Below are 20,792 nucleotides of genomic sequence, written 5' to 3' on the forward strand. Positions count from 1 at the left end.
TGTACATTTGTATATATAAACAGTTCTATAAATCAACATGAAAGAATGTATTTTACGAGTAGTCGTCGTTATGCAGTGAATGATAATTATTTGTTTAATGATCACATTAGAAAATGTATTAATTTGTAACCTTTATAGAGTATGCGAATAAGACTTTGTACATGTACATTTCAAAATCGACCGTGTACGGCTTTTCGTGTCATGTATATATGATATTAAAGGTACTCCACTGAGGTCCAAAAGCCTTATAACATAAAATTTGAACGTAGAACATAAATCACTTGGAGTACTTTAAACAAGATAATTAAGAAATATACTCGGTAATGAATTGAAAGTCTTATCTGTGTGCTATTCTTTCCCCGATTATCTAAAAGCGTTGCAACGCTTTTCAATATTTAGTCAGATGAAACAATTAGAATAATTTTTCTCGTAAAAACGGAAATGAACGAATGATCTGAAATTTTGCATACAACCTATTTGTCTACACTTACATCAAGTCGAACATAAATCTCGAAAATATATTTCCAGTTTTGTCAAATCAAAAAACCTCAATAGGGTCCCTTTAATCTGTTATCAGCCATGATAATTTTATCATACCGTTAGTTGTTAGTTGTTTTTATACTGACAGTTGAATGAAAATTGACCATAAATTACTGACAGATAAAGATAATGAGGTTAACGTGATACAAGTATACATGTACAGATACATTAACAGTCTACGCGAGTACTACGAAAGGGATTCATTAAAGAACAAAAAAAAATAAAAAAAAAAAAAAAAAAATAAAAAGAAAAAAAAGAAATAAAATATATAAGTAAATAAATAAAAAAAGGTAATTATAGAAAAAAACAAAAAATCAAAACAACTACAAAAATAAATAAATAGATAAATAAATAAATAAATAAATAATCTAAAAAACAACAATTGTCTTGTCCAAATAAACATTTTATAGTTTCCGTTACATTTCTTCGAACAAATGAATAAGTGAGTGGTCATTTAACAATGTTTAACGGATTTTTTTTATATATAATTTATGTATTAACATTAAGAATAATACACATTTGTTACATTAGTTTGATTCGATGAATAGACAAATCATTAGGTAAATGATCTGTGTGCAAGAATTCATCTGAAAGTCGACCAAAAAAACAAAACAAAAAAAACCACAAAGAATGTACATGTACACTCTTTGTTTACTTGTTGAGAAGTAATTGGCTTGGTTATTATATGTTCAATTTACGTACATGACTGAGGTTTAGCTTTTTTAGCAATCGTACGAATAAAATATATTTTTAAAGGTGGCCTACATCAATGATTTGTTAATAAATTGAGCGCTTTTTTGTCCGAAAATTGTAATTCTTGAAATATAAGTCAATATTTACAAGTTTTACTGTAAAAGACTCCTTATTATGTAAAGCTTTCTTTGAAGTTTTACTGTATTTAGGACTTACTCCGATAGTATTATGTCTATACATTTGTATCTTTTTATCTATTCACGTAATCAATACAAGTACACTTGTATGTGCTCATTATTGAACCTGTACGCTGATATCACATGTCTGTTAAACTTTTAAACACCAAATAAGGTTGTATCATAGTTTGGGTACCTTTTTGTTGAAAAAGTGTCAGAGTTAAATCGTATACATATACATGCACAGTGCGGTAACTGGAGTGCGGGTATCAGTTACCCGCACTCCAGATAATGCCCGTGGATTGGTTCATTTTTGCCGGGGTTTACATATTGTGACGGCAGAGAAAGGGAAAGGGGCAGAGCTATCATATTCAAATGCTCGTTCATTGGTTCATTTTTTCTGGGGTTTCATATTATGACAACAGGGAACGTGCTGTCATGTTTGACTATGATACAAAAGAGAAAGAACACCAAAACACTCGGCAATCTGATTTATACTCGGGGGCTACGCCCCCTCGTACAAATCAGATAGCCTCGTGTTTCGGTGCTCTTTCTATTACTAATAAATTATGTTTGGTTGTACATTTAATTAAAGCGTACGCTAGTACGATATTTCGTTAAAAATATCCAGCAAATCTTCTTCTTATCACGTATTGTATTCTTGAGGCATATCAAAACAAAGAAGAAAATATTAAAAACAATATGAATGAATGAATGAATGAATTAATGAATTAATGAAATAATTTAATGGTTGATTAATTAATTAAGTTAATTAAAAGAATAAATAAATAAATAAATTTAATAAATAAATAAATAAAAAAATAAATTATAGTTATAAAAAAGTAAAAGAAAAGAATAAAAAATTAAGAAAAATAGATAAATAAAGATTAATATAATAGAAATAAATAAATAAATAAATAAATAAATAAATAAATAAATAAATAAATAAATAAATAAAACAAACAGTATGAATAAAATAGATAAATAAATACATTATTATATATAATTAATTCATTAATTCATAATTTATTAATTAATTAATCAATTAATTCATTCATTAAGAAAATAGGAAGAAAAGGCACATGTTTCAGTTATTGATCATATCCTGTATATAAAAATTAAACTATTTAAATTAAAAAAGTGGACAATAGTACAACTAATGAATAGACGACGACGATGATGATGATTCTGATTATATCATAATAAGCATTGTTTATCCATATTGTTAATATCATTATCAACATCATATTTATATGTTTCATCATCATCATCATTTTCATCATCATCATCACCATCATCATCATCATCATCATCATCATCATCATCATCATCATCATCATCATCATCATCATTATTATTATTATTATTATTTTTATTATTATTATTATTATTTTTAGTATTATTATTATTATTATTATTATTATTATTATTATTGTAACTGTCGCCAGACAAATACAAAACACATTTACAATACAAGGATATTTGTAAAAATTAAGTTCCGTGTTATGATAAGATAAAAAAATTAATAATCACCCCATTAAGTTTACTCGTATATTCAATATAGAAAATCTTGCGTTTAAAGAGAACCTCCCTTTTTTCTCTTTTTTATGTGATTATTATTATTATTTGTTTTTAATTGGAGAAGCAATTCTGTATTGTTTCAAACTAAGTATTTCATTAATTTTGTCTTGGAAAACATTATCATATCACAGTTAATCATTCTTCAAAACCACGTCCCGAGAGCAGTGACGTCAGTTTCTAAACATAGAAGCCTGGAATGGAGTCGTCCGTTTTACTAATTTGCATTAAAAGAGCGAACCGGTAGATAAGATGTATCGAGGTGGGGGTATCAGGGACGGCGCAAGTCACTTTCGTTGTGATTGATTATGAAATCCTTGCGAAAGTGAAGGCAACTAGTACTGGTAAACTGTTTGGCATCCTGCCCAGGAACGATGCGGTGGTTGAACTGTGCTCTAGTGAATTCAATGTGGCTTACAGCCGTGATCCGGAGTGTCAAACTAAAAACACAAAAACAAGTTATTATATATAAAGAGTTACATTTTAGTTATTAGAAATCCATTACAGCGTTCCGTTTTAGATTTCATTTCAGAAATTATGCGAATTTATCGTTTAGTAAATTGAGTAATTTATAATTTGTATAATAATATCTAACACGACTGTTCTGAATATGAAGAAAAGAAGATAATTACGCGACCAGGTCATAAAAGTTGGCCATGTATCGTGTCTGTCAAAATTACAGGAGCATATAAAATGATATAGGTCACCCTTTAAGATGAAAACATGAACACTAGTTGAACCATGAACAATTTAAGATAAATCGTACACAATGATTGCAGTTTTTTTTTAAATCACACTAGAGTTGTCGTTTTTGAACTATCCTGAACAACAGTGATATGAAGAAATAGGGTCATGACCCTATTAGATCTTCAACATAGGATCCCTGGCTTAAAATGCAGACGTGTTAACCACACCACTCTCAGTCACAGCTAAATTTGTTTCATAACCCCAAACCAACCCCAAACCAACCCTACACACTTCTCCACTTTGTCTTCTTACTTTTAAAAGGCACTCATTCTCTTGCACAAGGTTAAAATTGGTGACAAAATTCGTCCAACCTTAATTCTGATAATGGCTCTAACCGGCTTCTTATCAGCACCCTTTAAGGTTTGTTTACATTTATCAGTATGCTTGTATCAAATGTGAACTGTGTCTTAACATTCCTTAAAGTGGTTGTAAATTGTAGGCCAATTGTGCATTGAAATAGAAATCAGTTGAAACAGTAGGAACTTATTACACGAGAATTTTGAAAACAAAGTTGTAAAGTTAAATAAGACAACTGGTTGCTTATTACGAGTATAATCGTGTGTCAATTTTGGGCACAGTTTTTTTTTCATTTGTCAAAGAAGGAAATCATGTGATAATTTATAACTTTTAAGTGATATGGTGCTATATATTGGCTATCATTCTTGACTAGTTTTCATTATAAACGCTGGTTGTTAGAAAGACTAAATTTGTTGCTGGACTTGAACGTTATTGCTGTACTCCGAGACGCAATTCATCTTAGTTCACACTTAAAAACAATAAATATTTACTATTAATATTAAGAATTAATATTAAATTTGAAAAAAATCACATATCCAGAATTAGCTGACGTCATTTTATTGTGAAAGCATGTCGTCGGAAAAGGAAACCAAAGATAAAAGTAACGGAAAGGCTAATATGGAAACAAAAGAAAATGGGTTTGCTTTACTTTATCACTTAATTTATCTTACAAATGCATCGCATTATTTTTCAGCTCCTTTAAAGGTTATCGTGTGACATAGATGCTATATGTATTTATGAAGTATTTGAGACTACGCATGCTCATAGACATGCGCATGCTTTAAATTGTTTACATACTCTACAGCTTATAGCGTCCGTGCCTTCCAACAAAGTCAAAGGAAATTCATAATGCGTTTAAACGTAACTATGACATTAACTGTTTATTTATTTAGTTATTTATCAATTCGGAGACTACAGCTGCTGGTTTTAAAGCGACACGCCTTCAAATGATTTTTTTGTAGTAAAAAAAAATAATAAATATTCCCAATTAAGGTGAAACTGTTAAAATTTTATGCAAATTCTGACAAATGTATACTGCATCTGTATTTTCACCGTCACACTATTGTCTTGTTACTAACGGTGTCAGGGAAGTATTTAATTTTTTTTATACGCATGCGATTTGTTGTTGAAAGTGTCATACGCTAGATTATATAACATTCCTCTTTACACCTGATAACATTGTTACTCATTCTGAACATATAAATTTAAAATTTAACAACTTGTCGGGAGACATGCTGTTTTAAAATTCATTAAATACTGCAGGTGCACCGTCGATATGGTCACGCATTTGTTTTTTTTAATTTTTTTTTATTGATATCTCTTATAAGCTAAGTTGACTGACTGTCAATGTAGCAGTTTGAACAGACAACTAGTTATCATTCATTTTGATATAATTTTCCCTGTGCATGTTTTTTTGGTCTAGATACAAAGAATACATATTTGTTACATAAAAAAATATCATAAATTTGTTCTAAATGTGTTCCAAAACGTTTGCTTGCATAATAGTTGGTTAATGCACAATGTCCCATGCGTTAACATCTACAGAAACGCGGGGACGCATTTAAAGTCCGAGTGCTCAAAGCTAAGGATTTCTACAAATGTTAATATTAAAGTGACATTATGCCCATCCATGGGTAGATATAGAGTGAACAGGTGAAAGTCAAAATAAATTAACATTTTCTCATAATTTCTTTCAATTTTATAATTTACTTCACATAAACGATGAATATCTTACTAGGCTTTCACTCATTATGTGTGTAATATATCTCCGTCGAAATATATTATGATTAAGCTTTCATTTTATGAAAAAGAGTGGCAGATTTTATAACTTAAGGTAGATTATTTTAACCCCTAAACTTTCAAATATCATCTGTTGGCAATCACCATATAACGAACCCAGAGATTATTGAGAGAGAGATAAATAATACAATAAAGTCAAATTTTGGAAATAATGAAAATAAGACATGAGCCATAATGTACTTTTAAAAATTGCGGCGAAGCAATAGAAGCTTTAGGCATAAATTATGTCTGTGTCTCAAGTACACTTTAAATTAAAGAAAAAATTATGATATCAGTGATAATTCTTAATTCTGACTCACTTTTTAAGGTCATACAAGTTGCCTCAATTCTCACCTAAAATTGGAAAAAATAACAACCTTAATTTTGAGCACATAGCTCATCCTTAAATAAATGTCAAACTGGCTCCAATTTAGTTAGTTTTAGACTGTGTATTAACTCTCAAGTGTTTCATAACTTCAACAACTAAGTTTCACTATAGAACTTATGTTTAAGGAGTAAATACTGCGGGTTCATTTTTAGAATGACCGAATTGACAGTTTATTACTGTGTGATTCGAATCTAGGAGCCGATAAAACTAGGTCCACATAGTAACTTCGCCTCGGTATGCTGCATGATTCTCTAGCGATACGCTATGTACAAGTATGCTCTCTGAGGGCATTGATTTATTAATTAATATAAAGATAGGCAGTGTTTAAGGTTCTAAATAGTAACAAAATTGCTTAGATGAAGCTTCTTTTATAATCAAATATGAAAACGTTGTTATACCGATCTATACATAGTAGCGAGATCGTGTCGTGTACTCGCATGAACTCGAGTTACAATTAAATAGCAGTCCAGCCGTGAGTAGTTCATTTTAAAATCAATATAGGTTTTACTGGATCTATTAAATCGAATAATAAACTCATGAGAGCCACTTTTCCTCATACTACGCTCACACATTGTTATTGGTATTGGCCCAGTAAATTGACGGCTCTCGCAGAAAAATTTGGATATTAATAAGTCGAATGACAAAGTGTCAAGGTCAACACATATACAATTGTATATAAAACGTTTATTCCACATAACGCATATAAATGCCATCGCAGAACCCATGAGGCCACCTATAATTCGCCATTCAACTTTCCAAGGTGTCATGTGAGTTTTAAGTAAGTAGGCTGATAATGCTGGTGTCTTGCTTTGAATTTAGAGAGAAGGGACCAGAAAGACAAGGTCGCGATTTATTCCAATTGGTTTAGAGATACTTTTCAATATACACGACACAGTAATGACTATACAATTCTATAGAAGCTGTGCAACTATTTAGGGGAAAAAAGATAAAGATTTATCTTGCCTTGGTTTCATCATCATAAAAACACCAGACTATTACATAATCCCTTTTCTTTTGTATTATAACATGGTGATGACTATAGGTGATTATATATTATGACGATGATGTCATGTGGATATTGAGTATAATAATGAATGATTGATATGATTATATGAAATAATAATAAGATAATAAAATAACAATAATGAATTAATAGTAATTATAATAATAAGCGTCTGAAATAATATATAATTATTGAAAAATGTATGAAAAAGATTTACTCCAAAATGAATAGGAGTGGTACGGATTGTAATATATTTTTAGAGACACAGAGCTAATCCAAGCACTTTTCAGAAGATTTGAGTGGGAGAAAGAAGGGGCCGAAAGAATTGACTATTAAGAATATATTAATAATGATAACCAAATAATAATAATATTAATAAATAAGATGGGATAACAGATAATAACTAGAAATATGAATAACCATAATAATAATAATTTATTATTATTATATATTTTTATTAATAATAAATAATATATAATAAGGTAAAGTTAATGATTAGATGAATAAATAAGATAATAGTATTAATCATATATAGTATCAAATAATAATAATAATAAAAATCAAGTAATAAAATATATTATACAGATGGTTTTTATAATAATTGAAATATTTGACTAATTGAATGCGTATAATGCGAGATATCTGGTAAATTGGTAAGTATAATACATAACCAGCCATTTCATTTCCATTTATGACTAATTTGACGCGCAATAGAGTTCTTTAAGGAATAGAAAATGTTATGAAAACAAATTATCCAAATGAATAAGCATTTGAATCGATTGGGTATATTTTTCAGAAAACAAACAAAGATGAGGAGAAAGAAAGATCGATAAGACAAGAACAGGGTCTCTGCTCGGATTTCATTATTATATAAAAGCCGTCGTCTGCATGTAACCAGAGTGGCGAACGCCGTCTGAGATGTATAAATTTGGGAAAGTTATGCGAGAGAGTTAAGATTCAGAAGTAGTTGTTTAGCTTAACAGCCTTAACGTGTCTATAATAAAGTCCAGCGTCTTTAGTATTTAATTGTACTGTCTATAGGATCAGATAGTTTGCTCACACTACTATTACGTGTATATGAGTGTGTTGATGACCTTATTTATACGTGACAATAATTCGTAGAATGTACGGCCAATTGGAATGATCCGAGAGTTCAATGTTCAAGGCGCAGCACACCGCGTATATTGATCAACTACAACAGCAGTGGTTACGTAACACGTATCTCAAAGACCAAAGTGACAGTAATGATCAACTTTATGCGATAAATAACTACTTTTTTTTTTTAGAGAGAGAACTAGAATTATTTATTAGTTAAAATCTAAAAGGATGTATAGCAAGGTTTACGTTAAAGTATGGACCGCTTCGTATTAGGGGCGGCATTTAATCGCATCGCTTGACTTGAACATGTGGAACTTAGATAAATATGTAAAATAATGCCCTCTGAGGTCAGTGACGAGGTATCTACGTGAATTAATAGATAAGAAGATTAATAAATTTTATTAACAAATGTGTTGCATTTCATACGCGTCAAACAACCTGTTATACAGTATTGGCAATCGCGCGTGGAAAATAATTTTATTTTAAATGTGATTATGTTAAACAATAGCTAAAACATTAACATATCTTGTATCAATAATAATAATTTCATGATTATATTACTAGTAATGCAATAACAGTATAGAAACATCACTGTTTGCGAGTTCGGATGCGGGGAATTATATAAATTATTTTAATGCACAATTTTACTTATTATTTTTAGTTTAGAAACAGGGACGATTGTTTTGGAATAATTTCTTTACTGTTCATCAGGGAAAGGTATGGCCCGAGGTATTGGTCCCACTACCCGATACGAGCAATGCCCACGAGTGATGGCAAAGTATTGTGGATGCTTCTTCCGGTGATTGACCAGAAATTTCATGCATCAATGGTAATTTCCCTTCAATTAATTAGAGAGCCGGGTCCTGACAAAACCAAACCAACATGGGCAATTGGAACTAGCATGGGAATACCGCAGACCAGCTGCGGCATATAAGAGAAGCGCGCAGTACTGATCAGGTATTGCAGTAGCTACTTTTACGCTTAAAAGTACTCGTATAACAAGTAAAGAAACTGATAGGAATCCTAGACATGGGATACAGAGGACTGGCGAGACAGGTGCAAGGAACATGGGTAATGGATCTCATGCTTGTCGAAACAATTTATGTGTTGGTTGTTATGTCATGACACGGCTCATTTAATTAATTTATCCTAAATAACCCGATAGTCTCAAACCCATCTCTTCGCTAGAACACCGTTGGCCATAACCGCACCGCTTATTCGATACGAGCGATAAACTAATATTTGAATTTTGTTAAATATATAGCGAGCTTAGTACAATTTAGTCTGAGAGCAATTTGTGATGTTACTAAAAGTAAAATGTTCGAAGTACACTCAATATATACAAAAAAAGTAAACCAAAGTCAAATAAACAAAGAGACAAAACGATTAAAAAACTATTATTTCATGTCACAGGGTAGTTAAACTAAATATTTGACCATCTTAACTATCATTTGATTCTCTGTTTCTTGGCAATTAAGTAAGTGGGCGTGCCCGGGAGATGGATTGGAAGAACTTGACGTCGATCGATTATCTAAGGTAAGAGTGACCGTATACGGATGTTAAACCCTGTTCCAGGCGGCAAGATCGTTGTTTCTGAGCAGAAACTTTAGCATTCATTGCATAGTAATGATGTGAGTTGGTTACCAGGAGCGGATTCGAGATGTAGAGTCATTGCTATATAAGCTATAGCTTCCAACACAATACGAAATATAAATATAATTTGTATAAACCAGTACAACTTACTGAAGGATCTAGTATTGTTGTAATGGATGCAAATATTACTTGTATTTACGTTTATTGCTGCTTATCTGGACATTATTAAGTTTAAATACCAAAAAGGGTCAGCAGTCATTTTTTTTCTTGTATTTTTTATTCAAGTCCGAGAGTAACTTACTACATTCTAAATCTTCATTAACCGGAATTAATTACAAAGAAAACCAATTGACCATTTTTATGATTAAAAGTACGCGTCATTTTCTGAAGATTTAATGTGCCATAGATTAGGTTTCGATAAATTATATATTAGAAGTAACAACCAATTGCCGATAAAAACGTGGCTGAGAATTTGTATGGATAAAATCGAGACATTGGAATATCAACTGTAGGGATCCAAGGTATTGCTACAGTATGTAATATTTTTTTATCATTTTTTTTACAAGCAAACGGGAGTTGCTGCAATAAATAATTTGATATAAAGGTATCTTGAGACAGGTAATTTGATAGTAATAAACGGTTTCTTTGAATAATAACATGTCGCGCAACGGCTTAGGGTATGCACAATCGCTGTAATAGGAGGTAGTCTTATATAATAAATCTTAACATATAACATGTCAAAATTATTCCTTATATTAAAAACTTTACATCTATTTCTAGAAGGAAATTAATAAAATGAACACAGGTATTCAGCCTTAACTTTTTAAGGAATATAAGGTTAATAACAATCGAAATGAACTTTGATGAGTGATGAATGTATCTTCACGGGCCGAACTTCTTAAATGTAATGGACATTGATTTTTTTATCTGTATTGACGGTAAGATATCATTTGAGCCGCGTCCCGACAAAACCACATAAAAAATAGGGGGTTTTTTTTGGGAGGCGCAGCAGCAACCCGAAAAACCCAAGCCCAATGGGATCGCGGCAGAAAATGTACCCACCACGGAAATTAGACGCTGATCATCCAATGGCAGTAGAATGCAGGTCCATCATGTTTACACGCTATCAAAGTATTCTTTAACTTATGTGTAAAGGGTTCTGTTCAATGTGGCAACAATCGGAAGGAAAAGATGCAGACTGTCGCGACGGATGGTTCAGAGAGCTGGTCTGGATTCCATGCTGGTTGACGTAAAATCACACTAATATATGGTTTGAGAGTGATCGTTAACGCGGCTCAATTTTATTTACATTGTAACTATTTCATGACTTTTTCATAGTTATTAGGATAGAGAACATGTCAGCACTTAGCTTACCACACAGAAATAAATTACGAGGGAAGTTTTATAGCAACAAAAGGGGATGGCAGAATGCGAAAATACTCGTCGCTGTATTGACGGTATAATATCGGAGCAGCAAGTCTTCGTAGCATCTTACATACAAGATATAGGGACGACTGTATACACACAAACCATGTTTACTCCCACCCACCCGGTCACATTTGCATCAAATTATTTTTTAGTGGTGAACTCAGATAATAAAAAAGTACACAAGCACGAGGTCGAATACGCTTGGATATTTGCGTATAAATATATGTGACTGGAAACATAGAAGTCCGTCTCAGAACGTGATTCTCAAGCTGGATAACTTCGGGTCACATGAAATAACAGGCTCGAAGTCCTGATACAATTCGAACCTACAACTAGGGGAAGAGTGATAATCTCTAATAATAAAAATACTAATCTATATGATTATAGAACTTGAAAATTGATATATACTTACCCTATAGTCCATAATGGAGAGACGGTACATGTCAGATAGCAGATTATGAACTGTCTTATTTTTTACATGTTTAAAATGACAAGTGATTATTTTTCTTATTCTTAAAATGAATAATAATACAAATAAGAAAGGACTTAACAGTGTTTTCAGCGTAAGTCTTAAAACAAAATATCCATACTAATGCAGGTAAAGCACTACATTAAAGGTGAGGCTATTATGAAAGTGCAGGTTCACCCGGAATACGTAAGCAGTTTTTTTCGCGCCATCTTGCGGGCAGAAATTGCTTGGTTGATTGTAATCAAAGTGGGGAAGTAACATATAAAGAATATGCTAGATTAGAAAGATCGGAAGATTTTTTGATGTATTAAGAAAATTTTTTTTTTGTTGTGGAAATTGTAAAAGAGATAATAAGGCATTTAACTGAAAGAATTGTGGGAAATCTGGAATAGAAAAGAATAGGACTTCATAATAGGAGGTAAATAGATCTGGTTATTTTAAAAATCGTCTAATTGTTAATATGAAGAACCCCTGAGACCTTTAGCGGACACACGTCAAACGATACGTAGCGGAGATAAATAGTTCATAACTCAAATGAATATTAATATTTAACGCTATTAGATATAGTATGTGAGAGGTTATGTATAATAATCGTACACAACAGACACCATAATTATATATTATAAATTAACTTCTCTTTTTCAATCATTGTAACTGAGAGGCATAATATATAATATCGTCTGTTTTTAAACCTCGCGATTGAAATAGAGGGATTATTAAAATATCGGCGGTCAAGATACATATGCACTATCATAGTTAAACATTTTGAAATGTATAATGTTATCATTAAAACGGAAGCGAAAATTTGACTGCAATGCAACATTTGTTATTTTTCCAGTGACCTTGAGAGAGTCCGGGAAGGTCTTGCCGACAAGTTTAGCTATGCTATTTCATAGTATATAATATACAGAGCACAGTATTTCTTCAGGTTTTTGCATGGATTTGTATTAGGTTAGAAAAGCTGAATACGTAAAGATTAAGGTCGATATAATCTATAATTGCTTGCAATAGGGAGCTGCATATAAGTCAAAAGGTAAATTTCAATAACTTCTTCATACAGAGAACTTCCCGTCGAAATATTTGGATAATAATAAGAAATGAATGAAAGAAGGCGTTATACAATTTCCGAGATGTGGTAAATATAGACCATGTTCTTCCCTGATTAAGTAGGAGCAGAAGTAGACCAAAGAAGGACACAAGCTAAAGAGAGTGAATTTTATAGAATCTGGTTCCTAATCGGCTAAAATGAATTTATAATGAACTTATTGTAAATCACAATGAGGGTTTTTTCATGCTGACCTTTATACCACACTTTTTCGTATTCGGTGAGAGTTCCAGATAAATATATATATTCCATTCAAAATCAATATCCTAGCTAAAGCCAAAGAACATACGTATCAGTTATTTGCTAAAATGCGTTCTTTGGTTTAATGGACTAACCGCGTGGTACGGTTTCATTGCGCATGCTAAACCATAAATGATGACGTCATTGTTTTTCGCTGATAGCCACTATTTATTAGGAAGAACAAGAGAAATACGCTCAAGGGGGAGAGCGGTGAGCAGATAGTGAGTTGTAGTATCAGGATATAAAGAACGCTTGAGTAGGAGTTCATTCGCAAGCAAGTGGTGTATAATCAAGATTTAAACGGTAATATTACGTCATCAAAGATTGACAAAGTACGTAGTGAAGTTAGAAGTATTTATATTAAAGTGACTTCAACATGAATTTTTTAAATACAGCAATATTTGATGAAGAGGTCTGTACATAACATATATCACGTGTGCGAGTTTCTAGGTCATTCACATAATCCGTTTTTTTTCAGAATTATCAATTTTATTTAACAAAAAAAAAATACTTCAAATAAAAAGCGTTTAAATGCTTTTAATATCTCAAATTAGGCTAAGAATCGCATTGTGTTTAATTCTAAGTATATTTTATATTACATTCATGAAATTTTCCTTTCTAATTTATAATTCATTCTTAAGAATAAATATGCGAGACATAGCTTAAATAAATAAGTACGAATCTTAAATATATCTGATTGTTTTTGCGAATTATTTCCCCTTGTAATTGCGTTGAGGATACTCTTCCCTTGTAAGTGCCGTAGTTGGTCTTGTAAGATTTTATGATTTCAGGTTTCTGGATCTTATCGGTGTTTCTTTAACTGTATACTAATAAATGATTTCAAAAATAATGATCTTCAAAAAAGATGCTTAAACGTATTACCTACGAACTATTATACAAATGGTATGTACAAATATTTCATGTTTATGTTGTTTATTATTGTTCGTACATTTTCAGATATGAGGAGAAACTTGAATATTGTAAAAATCTGGGTATCAAGAAATCTTACATTACAGGAACTGGGCTGGGATTTACAATGCTCGTCATGTTCTCAGCATACGCCCTAGCTTTCTGGTAAGTACAATATCGGGACCAAAAACCCAGGTTTGTAACGATTCGCCACGAATACGAATAGTATTTCGGCGTTGAGAGAGAGAGCACAGAATGTTTAGAGCTCGTGCAGCTTTTATTTTCTGTCGAAAAATCAATTATACTGGTTTTTCAATCTATGTATTCAGTCACACATTTTATTTGAAATGGCCAACAGGTCTTCTTTAATAACAGCGTCCCGAGACTATTTATAATACGTTAGTTTGGTTCGTATCTAAATACATGTATACAAGCTTTACTAGTTTAGATATGGAGAGTGGACCGATATATTAGAGGTATCGATATATTAGAGGTATCGATATATTTTCCTATTGTTTTATGTATTTTGTGGTGGGCAAAAGTCATTTGAGTGAGCGAGGATTATATAAATGGACCCCGTCATGAAAGACGAAGTAATGTTTTTGCGACCGAGCTGGATCCAGACCAGCCTGCGCATGCCCGCAGTCGATCAGATCCATGCTGTTCGCTATCGTTTCTCTACTTGTAATAGCTTTGTAAGCGAACAGCATGATCCTATCAGACTGCGCGATGCGCAGCGTCTGGATCCCACGCTGGCCAACACATTAGAGAGAGTAATTGTCTGGCCATCGGTCACAAACCATGTGTAATAATATAGAAAAGCTGAGGCCCTTGAATAAATGATGACTTATCACCAGTGAATAATATATTCATCACAAATGTGATTCTCATGTGATTCTCATGCGTGTCATATTAAGACTATGGTTTACAAACTCTCTAATGCGTACTGTAATATATTTCATACATGTAGCCTTGTTCCAATTTTTAATATTTTGAATGTTATTTAAAATCAGTTAGGACCCAAGAGATTTCATGAAATAACTATTTAACACGACGATCGCGTACATGTAAGAGGGGCGTTTTGGAATAAAATTATACAATTGAAATGAGTCAAAATTAATAAATGGAAACACAAAATATTATCTTGGGTAACAGATAACAATGATTGCTGTTATTTTTAGGTATAGGGCATCGAGAACATATAGATTAATACCGAGGTGGAAATATGGACAAGAGGGACAGTTTTTAACGGTAAAAATAAATATAAGATAAAAATGAATTAAACTAATAAATAATGAGGAATGAATAAAATTGTAAATAAATGACAACACATTAGGATCGACTTTCTGTTATTGTATGAACAGGATGACATACACCTTTAAAGACAATTAAATTAAAGGTTTTTCATAATGCGTAGAAAGGAGTCAACAGAATGATTCAGCTACAGGACTTAAGGAAAAATATTATTAGTCTTTCATATAATTACATCTCAGGTAAACTATTGAATAAGAATATTGTTAATAATAGTAAGAAACTTATATTTGCGATAAAAATGTAAGTCTGAGAGTAATATGTGCATCGAAACTTACGTATATATATTGAATAGTATATTGTTATAGGTATAAATGTGGGACTATAACTTGTATTACTTAAATCTTTAAAAAATTCCTCCAGAATGTGAAGGTAATTGCGCATAAAGCAATGATAACTATCGTATTAGGAGATATGATTAGCTATTTGATTGTTATAGGTTCATCTATAACAAAGAGAGTAGAGTAGGAGGCAATCTCCCAAGTCACTATACTACAAGGATTTCCAATGTGTATTGGGGGCAAACGTAACATGATTTATATCCCATATACAATAACGATAATTAAAGAGGAAACACGCATTGGTTTAATCATAAATAAATGGAGATGGCACTGTGAATTTTATTATGCTAATATCAGATGTTCTGTAAACTGTCAATCACGTTCACTAATAAAACGAAGGGTCAGGTAGCATTGGAACAGAAGGGTCTGATGTAGGAATATGATTAAGAATCAGAGAATCTAAAATAAAACTAGCACAGATATAGGTGGGAGCACTAAGGACAACATCACACTGGACCTGACGCGTTACAGATAACGCCGCATCATGCGGCTGAGATCTTATGCATAGATTATTGAAAAGCGGACTATTTACTTTTATAGTACCAAGATTATTGAGCCACTTTGAGATCAACCCCTTTTTAATTTCTGATGGCTAGTTAGCTCGCTAAACAATAAGATATGATCAAATATTCTTTGCATATTGTTAAGCGGTTTTATTCTTATGTGGGTTATAAGTTCATTAATCACAACATACCTACAATAATTGTGTATTGTAATTATAACATTCAACAACTATTTTTCAGGTGTTTTTCTGTGTGCTGATAGGCACGTTTTCCATTGGAAATATAACTCCCCATTTAACAGCAATTGCAGGGGCGAAAGGAGCCGCCGCCGTACTTATAGATATAATTGATAACGTAAATACATCTTTTCTTGAATACTCTTTTTTTTAGTGTTCATCATTACATATGATAAGTAAACCATATGTATTATTCCTCTCACCGAATCTGAATAATTCTTTTCTGGATTTGGGGATGGAGTCAGGTAGGTGAGGGTAGACGGGGGCGGGGTTGGTGGCGGTAATTGGGAAATACTCCTTCTTATACAATGCAGTTAGTTTTTATGACCTTTAATGGCCATATTATCATCAAGAACTGGTACGTGATAAATTTAAGAACTGTCATGGAATTCATTAGCAGGGAATGTACATAGTTAACTGTAAATTATTGTTCTCTATTGTGGTAGCCAGATACCTTTGCTTGTTTGTTAGCGCTAAGTGGCTGTGACTCTTCGTATCTAGTATAAACTAATGAACTCATTGTGTTTCATACATTGTCGATTAACTTTGATTCTCTGAAATATTGAAATTATAATAAAATTTGAAAAAAGTTCTTAAATTACGGACTGTCATATGTGATCAGTAATTGAGTAGTATTTCATCTTTTAAATCTTTATTCTCTTGATATGATAAACACGATTCTTACTCTATTTTATCCTTTTTTACGATTTTTTGACAGTGTTCATTTAAAACAAGTGTTTTCAAAAAAGCGAAAAACTCATAGAAAATTAAAAAAGTTCTCTTTTTTTAAAATATCTTTAAAGACTTTATTTTTAAATTTTAAAGGGTCCGGAAAAAAAAATTTCCCAAACTCACGGACGGGAGGTTGCAGGAAATCAGGAAAAATAGAATTTAAAGAGTGATTTTACCCCACCGACCCGAAAAAATGTCCCCGGGGGGGAAAGTATTTTAATTAAAATACAGTAACAAAAGTTCTAAAGTCCCCTTGCAATGTTCCTGTTCTGTTTTGGGGATAGGGATAAAAAGTGTGGCTCTAACATTTACAAAGCAATTTGTTTTTTTTAGATATCAATAACTTTGAAACTGGTAGTTTCACCAATTTGAAATATCTTCTTTAAAGTATTATTGTCTGTATAAAACATTGACATTTAGTTACTAAACATAATATTAATTATTATGGTTGGCTGAGACAGAATAAGAATGGTATATGTTCTTGTATGTTTTGTTGCGCCATCATGGTTTGATAGTTATATACATTTTTGATAGGTTATATGGCCCAATATAAACGGTTGTTTGAACGTATTACACGAGCCGTTAGGCGATGTTTATATTTTGCTAATAATTGTTTATATATGGCCCATATCTTGTCAGGAATATTAACAACGAATTTATTATACTGCAAACTTTGATTTTTAAAGAAAGAAAGGTGAGATTTCTTTACGGTAATTCAATGAAAAGCGACGTTACAAACGTTCGATATTATAAAGATTATATATAAACGTCACAATAATCCAGTTAAAAGCGACGTAACGAACGCTTAATATTATAACGATTATTTATAATATCGAACGTTTGTAAGTCTCTTTTGATTGGATAATAGTGACGTTTATATAGTTTTATATACACGATAATCCAATGAAAAACGACGTTACAAACATTCAGTGTATAAACGTCACAATTATCCAATGAAAAACGACGTTACAAACGTACAATTTTATAAAGATTATAATAATTTATATAAACGTCGCGATTATCCAATTAAAGCGACGTTACAAACATTCAGTATGGTAAATATCGATGAATGTATTTCAGGTTCTGAAAAGTTTTAACATGAATGTAAGATCTGGTGAGACGGTTGCTTTAGTTGGTCCAAGCGGTTGTGGCAAGTCAACAGCTGTGAATCTTGTACAACGATTTTATGATCCTGACAGAGGGAGTGTAAGTTGATATATATTTGTATCAGCACAATTTATATCGTATTTAAGTGCTTCCGTCAGTCAACTGTATTCCTATCCCTATCTAGAACTATAGGAAATAGCTAAGTCAAATAACTGGTCAAAATCCTTGTAAAGGCAATGCCCATTAGGGAGTTTTAGACCTGCCATTTACCGCTGTGGGTTCAAATCCCGACAGGGATATTTAATTCTTTCCTGTGAGGAAGCTATCGCAGCTAGCTAAATAGAACGTCGGATGGTTACTACTTTCAGCTGAATTTGAACATGCACGTATGTGGAACCTGAAAGTCATCCTCAAACAGTAAACCCTGGAAAGTCGCCATATGACCTAATATCTGTGGTTATATGCGACATATCAACGCCAAAGAAAATCAATGGCAGTAAAATCTCTTGTGAAAATCAGAATTCAGTATTCATTTTTTTTTTTTTTTTTTTTTTTTTTTTTTTTTTGTTAGTCTACCATTGAACAGTGTCGTAAGAATGTATATCTGTGAAAGAAAATTATTTCAAAATGACTAACATGACATGACAATCCTGTTCAAAATGAAACAGTTATTATCTGAATTATAAGTCTAAAATATATATGAATCAAAATCGCAGTTTATTATTGATACCGTGATTTTTTAAGGTTTCAATTGATGGTCGGGACATTCGCGGATTGAACTTGAAAAGTCTACGTAACAAAATCGGCGTTGTCTCTCAGGAGCCTATCCTGTTTGGCATATCAATTAAAGAGAACATACTGCTAGGACAACCCAATGCCAGATACGAGGAAGTTGTACGGGCGGCGAAAGAGTCCAACTGTCATGATTTCATAATGGCATTACCTCAGGTATGTATTTACAATTTATATTTATATAACTTGTATCAATATTGTTTTGTTAATGACTATTTCTTCAAGCGGTCTTTAGCTAATGTAAATTGGGCAAAGCATGCTAATTAGCAGGGGCGCGGGGCGAATAGCCGAGATTTAGTTACTAAAACGGCGGGGGCGCTGAGCGAAAACACGCTAATAAGCGGGGGCGCGGAGTGAAAAGGCGAGCTTTTGTAGAACAATTTGGCGGGGGCGCGAACAACAACACACTAATTAGCGACCTATAACAATAAATAGTTTGCTTCCCGACCCGCCCTACTACAACTCAATCTCGACTTGTCGTCCTGATTATTTGCTATTTTTCGACTTTTTGCTCGGTGGGGTCACGGGGTGAAAATACAAAATGGCACAAATCGAAACAAACGTCACTTTCATGTTAAAAAAACTCCCGGGACGCTGTATAACAGTGATAAAATATGATTATTGAAATACTCAGATTTAAAATACAGGAAAAACGACAACAACAAGTGAAGGCCACTTAAAGATTACAAAAGTTTCGTTATGCTTTTTTTAGATTTAATTGCGCAAAAATCAAATGTGATATTTAATTTAGCAGTTTTGTTCTTCTGAATTCCATTTCCATTTCAAATTAGATTTCAAGTTATGTAATAGAACAACAAATGCTTTACCATTATACATGTACAATGTATCTACACATTATTGATGGTTCATCTCTTAGATTACGAAAAAAACAACAACATTTTCTGCCTTCGTTTTTAAAGGGCTATGACACTTTGGTCGGAGAAAGAGGTGCCCAACTATCAGGCGGCCAGAAACAGAGAGTTGCAATTGCTAGAGCGCTCATCAGAGACCCGAAGATATTACTTCTGGATGAGGCGACATCAGCACTATGAACACAAGGTAATCGACCAAAGCGAAATGAGTCGTGCAGATGATTAGAATAAGGTATAGTCTCTATACATTACAAATATGATTCCTTGGCCCGCAACGGATGGGACTTTTTCAGTCCTTTACCAGTGTAAAATAGAATATAGGCGCCGCCTTTTATCTCTCAAATTTTAGGTTAATTTCAAGCAATAAAAAATGCCGTGTGTTGCTTTGCGTAAACCAGGTCAACTTTATAGTGACTATGTTATATTGTATCATAGTTTGTGAACCGTTCCGTTGAAAATGTGTCGATTGGCTCATTTTCTTTCTTGGGTTTACTTACTGTGACGGCAGAGAAAGGGATAACAATACAAATATCATATTCAGATGCTCGTTCATTTAATTTTTTTCTGTGGTCAACAGGGAACGTGTTTTTACTTTTGCTACATAAGAGAAAAAATATCAAAAGACTCGGAAATCTGATTTATTCTCGCGGCTACACCCCTCTAGTACAAATCAGATTGCCTTGTGCTTCAATGCTCTTTATATTATTGATAATGTATCAATTCGTGATAAAAATCATAGATCATGTTCAAGTCAAGTTCATTTGAAAATACATGTATTATTACTTGTTGTTGAAAAAATCAAAAACCCATCTCCAACAACAACAACAACAACAACAACAACAACAACAACAACAA

At 32.4% G+C, this 20,792-nt stretch overlaps 2 protein-coding genes across 3 annotated transcripts in view; both read left to right on the forward strand.

Moving 5' to 3' along the window:
* The window catches only part of LOC132728854 (ATP-dependent translocase ABCB1-like), a 66,870-nt gene that overhangs the window by 4,802 nt on the left and 41,276 nt on the right, over nucleotides 1-20,792 (forward strand). The gene's annotated exons all lie outside the window — the stretch shown is intronic.
* On the forward strand, nucleotides 18,217-20,123 carry LOC132728856 (phosphatidylcholine translocator ABCB4-like). Its single transcript, XM_060714542.1, has 3 exons — nucleotides 18,217-18,372; nucleotides 19,018-19,221; nucleotides 19,986-20,123. The coding sequence occupies exons 1-3, from the start codon at nucleotides 18,232-18,234 to the stop codon at nucleotides 20,115-20,117; spliced, it is 477 nt and encodes a 158-aa protein (XP_060570525.1). The 5' UTR covers nucleotides 18,217-18,231; the 3' UTR covers nucleotides 20,118-20,123.

This window comes from Ruditapes philippinarum, unplaced genomic scaffold (genome assembly GCF_026571515.1).
Source record: "Ruditapes philippinarum isolate M1 unplaced genomic scaffold, ASM2657151v2 ctg2855_1_1_1_1, whole genome shotgun sequence".
In the NCBI taxonomy this organism is placed as follows: Eukaryota; Metazoa; Mollusca; class Bivalvia; order Venerida; family Veneridae; genus Ruditapes; species Ruditapes philippinarum.

Bases quoted from the DNA above. Each gene is read 5' to 3' on its own strand.
- LOC132728856 (XM_060714542.1), top strand. From the start codon at position 18,232: ATGAATGTATTTCAGGTTCTGAAAAGTTTTAACATGAATGTAAGATCT. The intron at 18,373-19,017 runs GTAAGTTGATAT...TGATTTTTTAAG, and splicing joins ATGATCCTGACAGAGGGAGT to GTTTCAATTGATGGTCGGGA. The intron at 19,222-19,985 runs GTATGTATTTAC...TCGTTTTTAAAG, and splicing joins TCATAATGGCATTACCTCAG to GGCTATGACACTTTGGTCGG.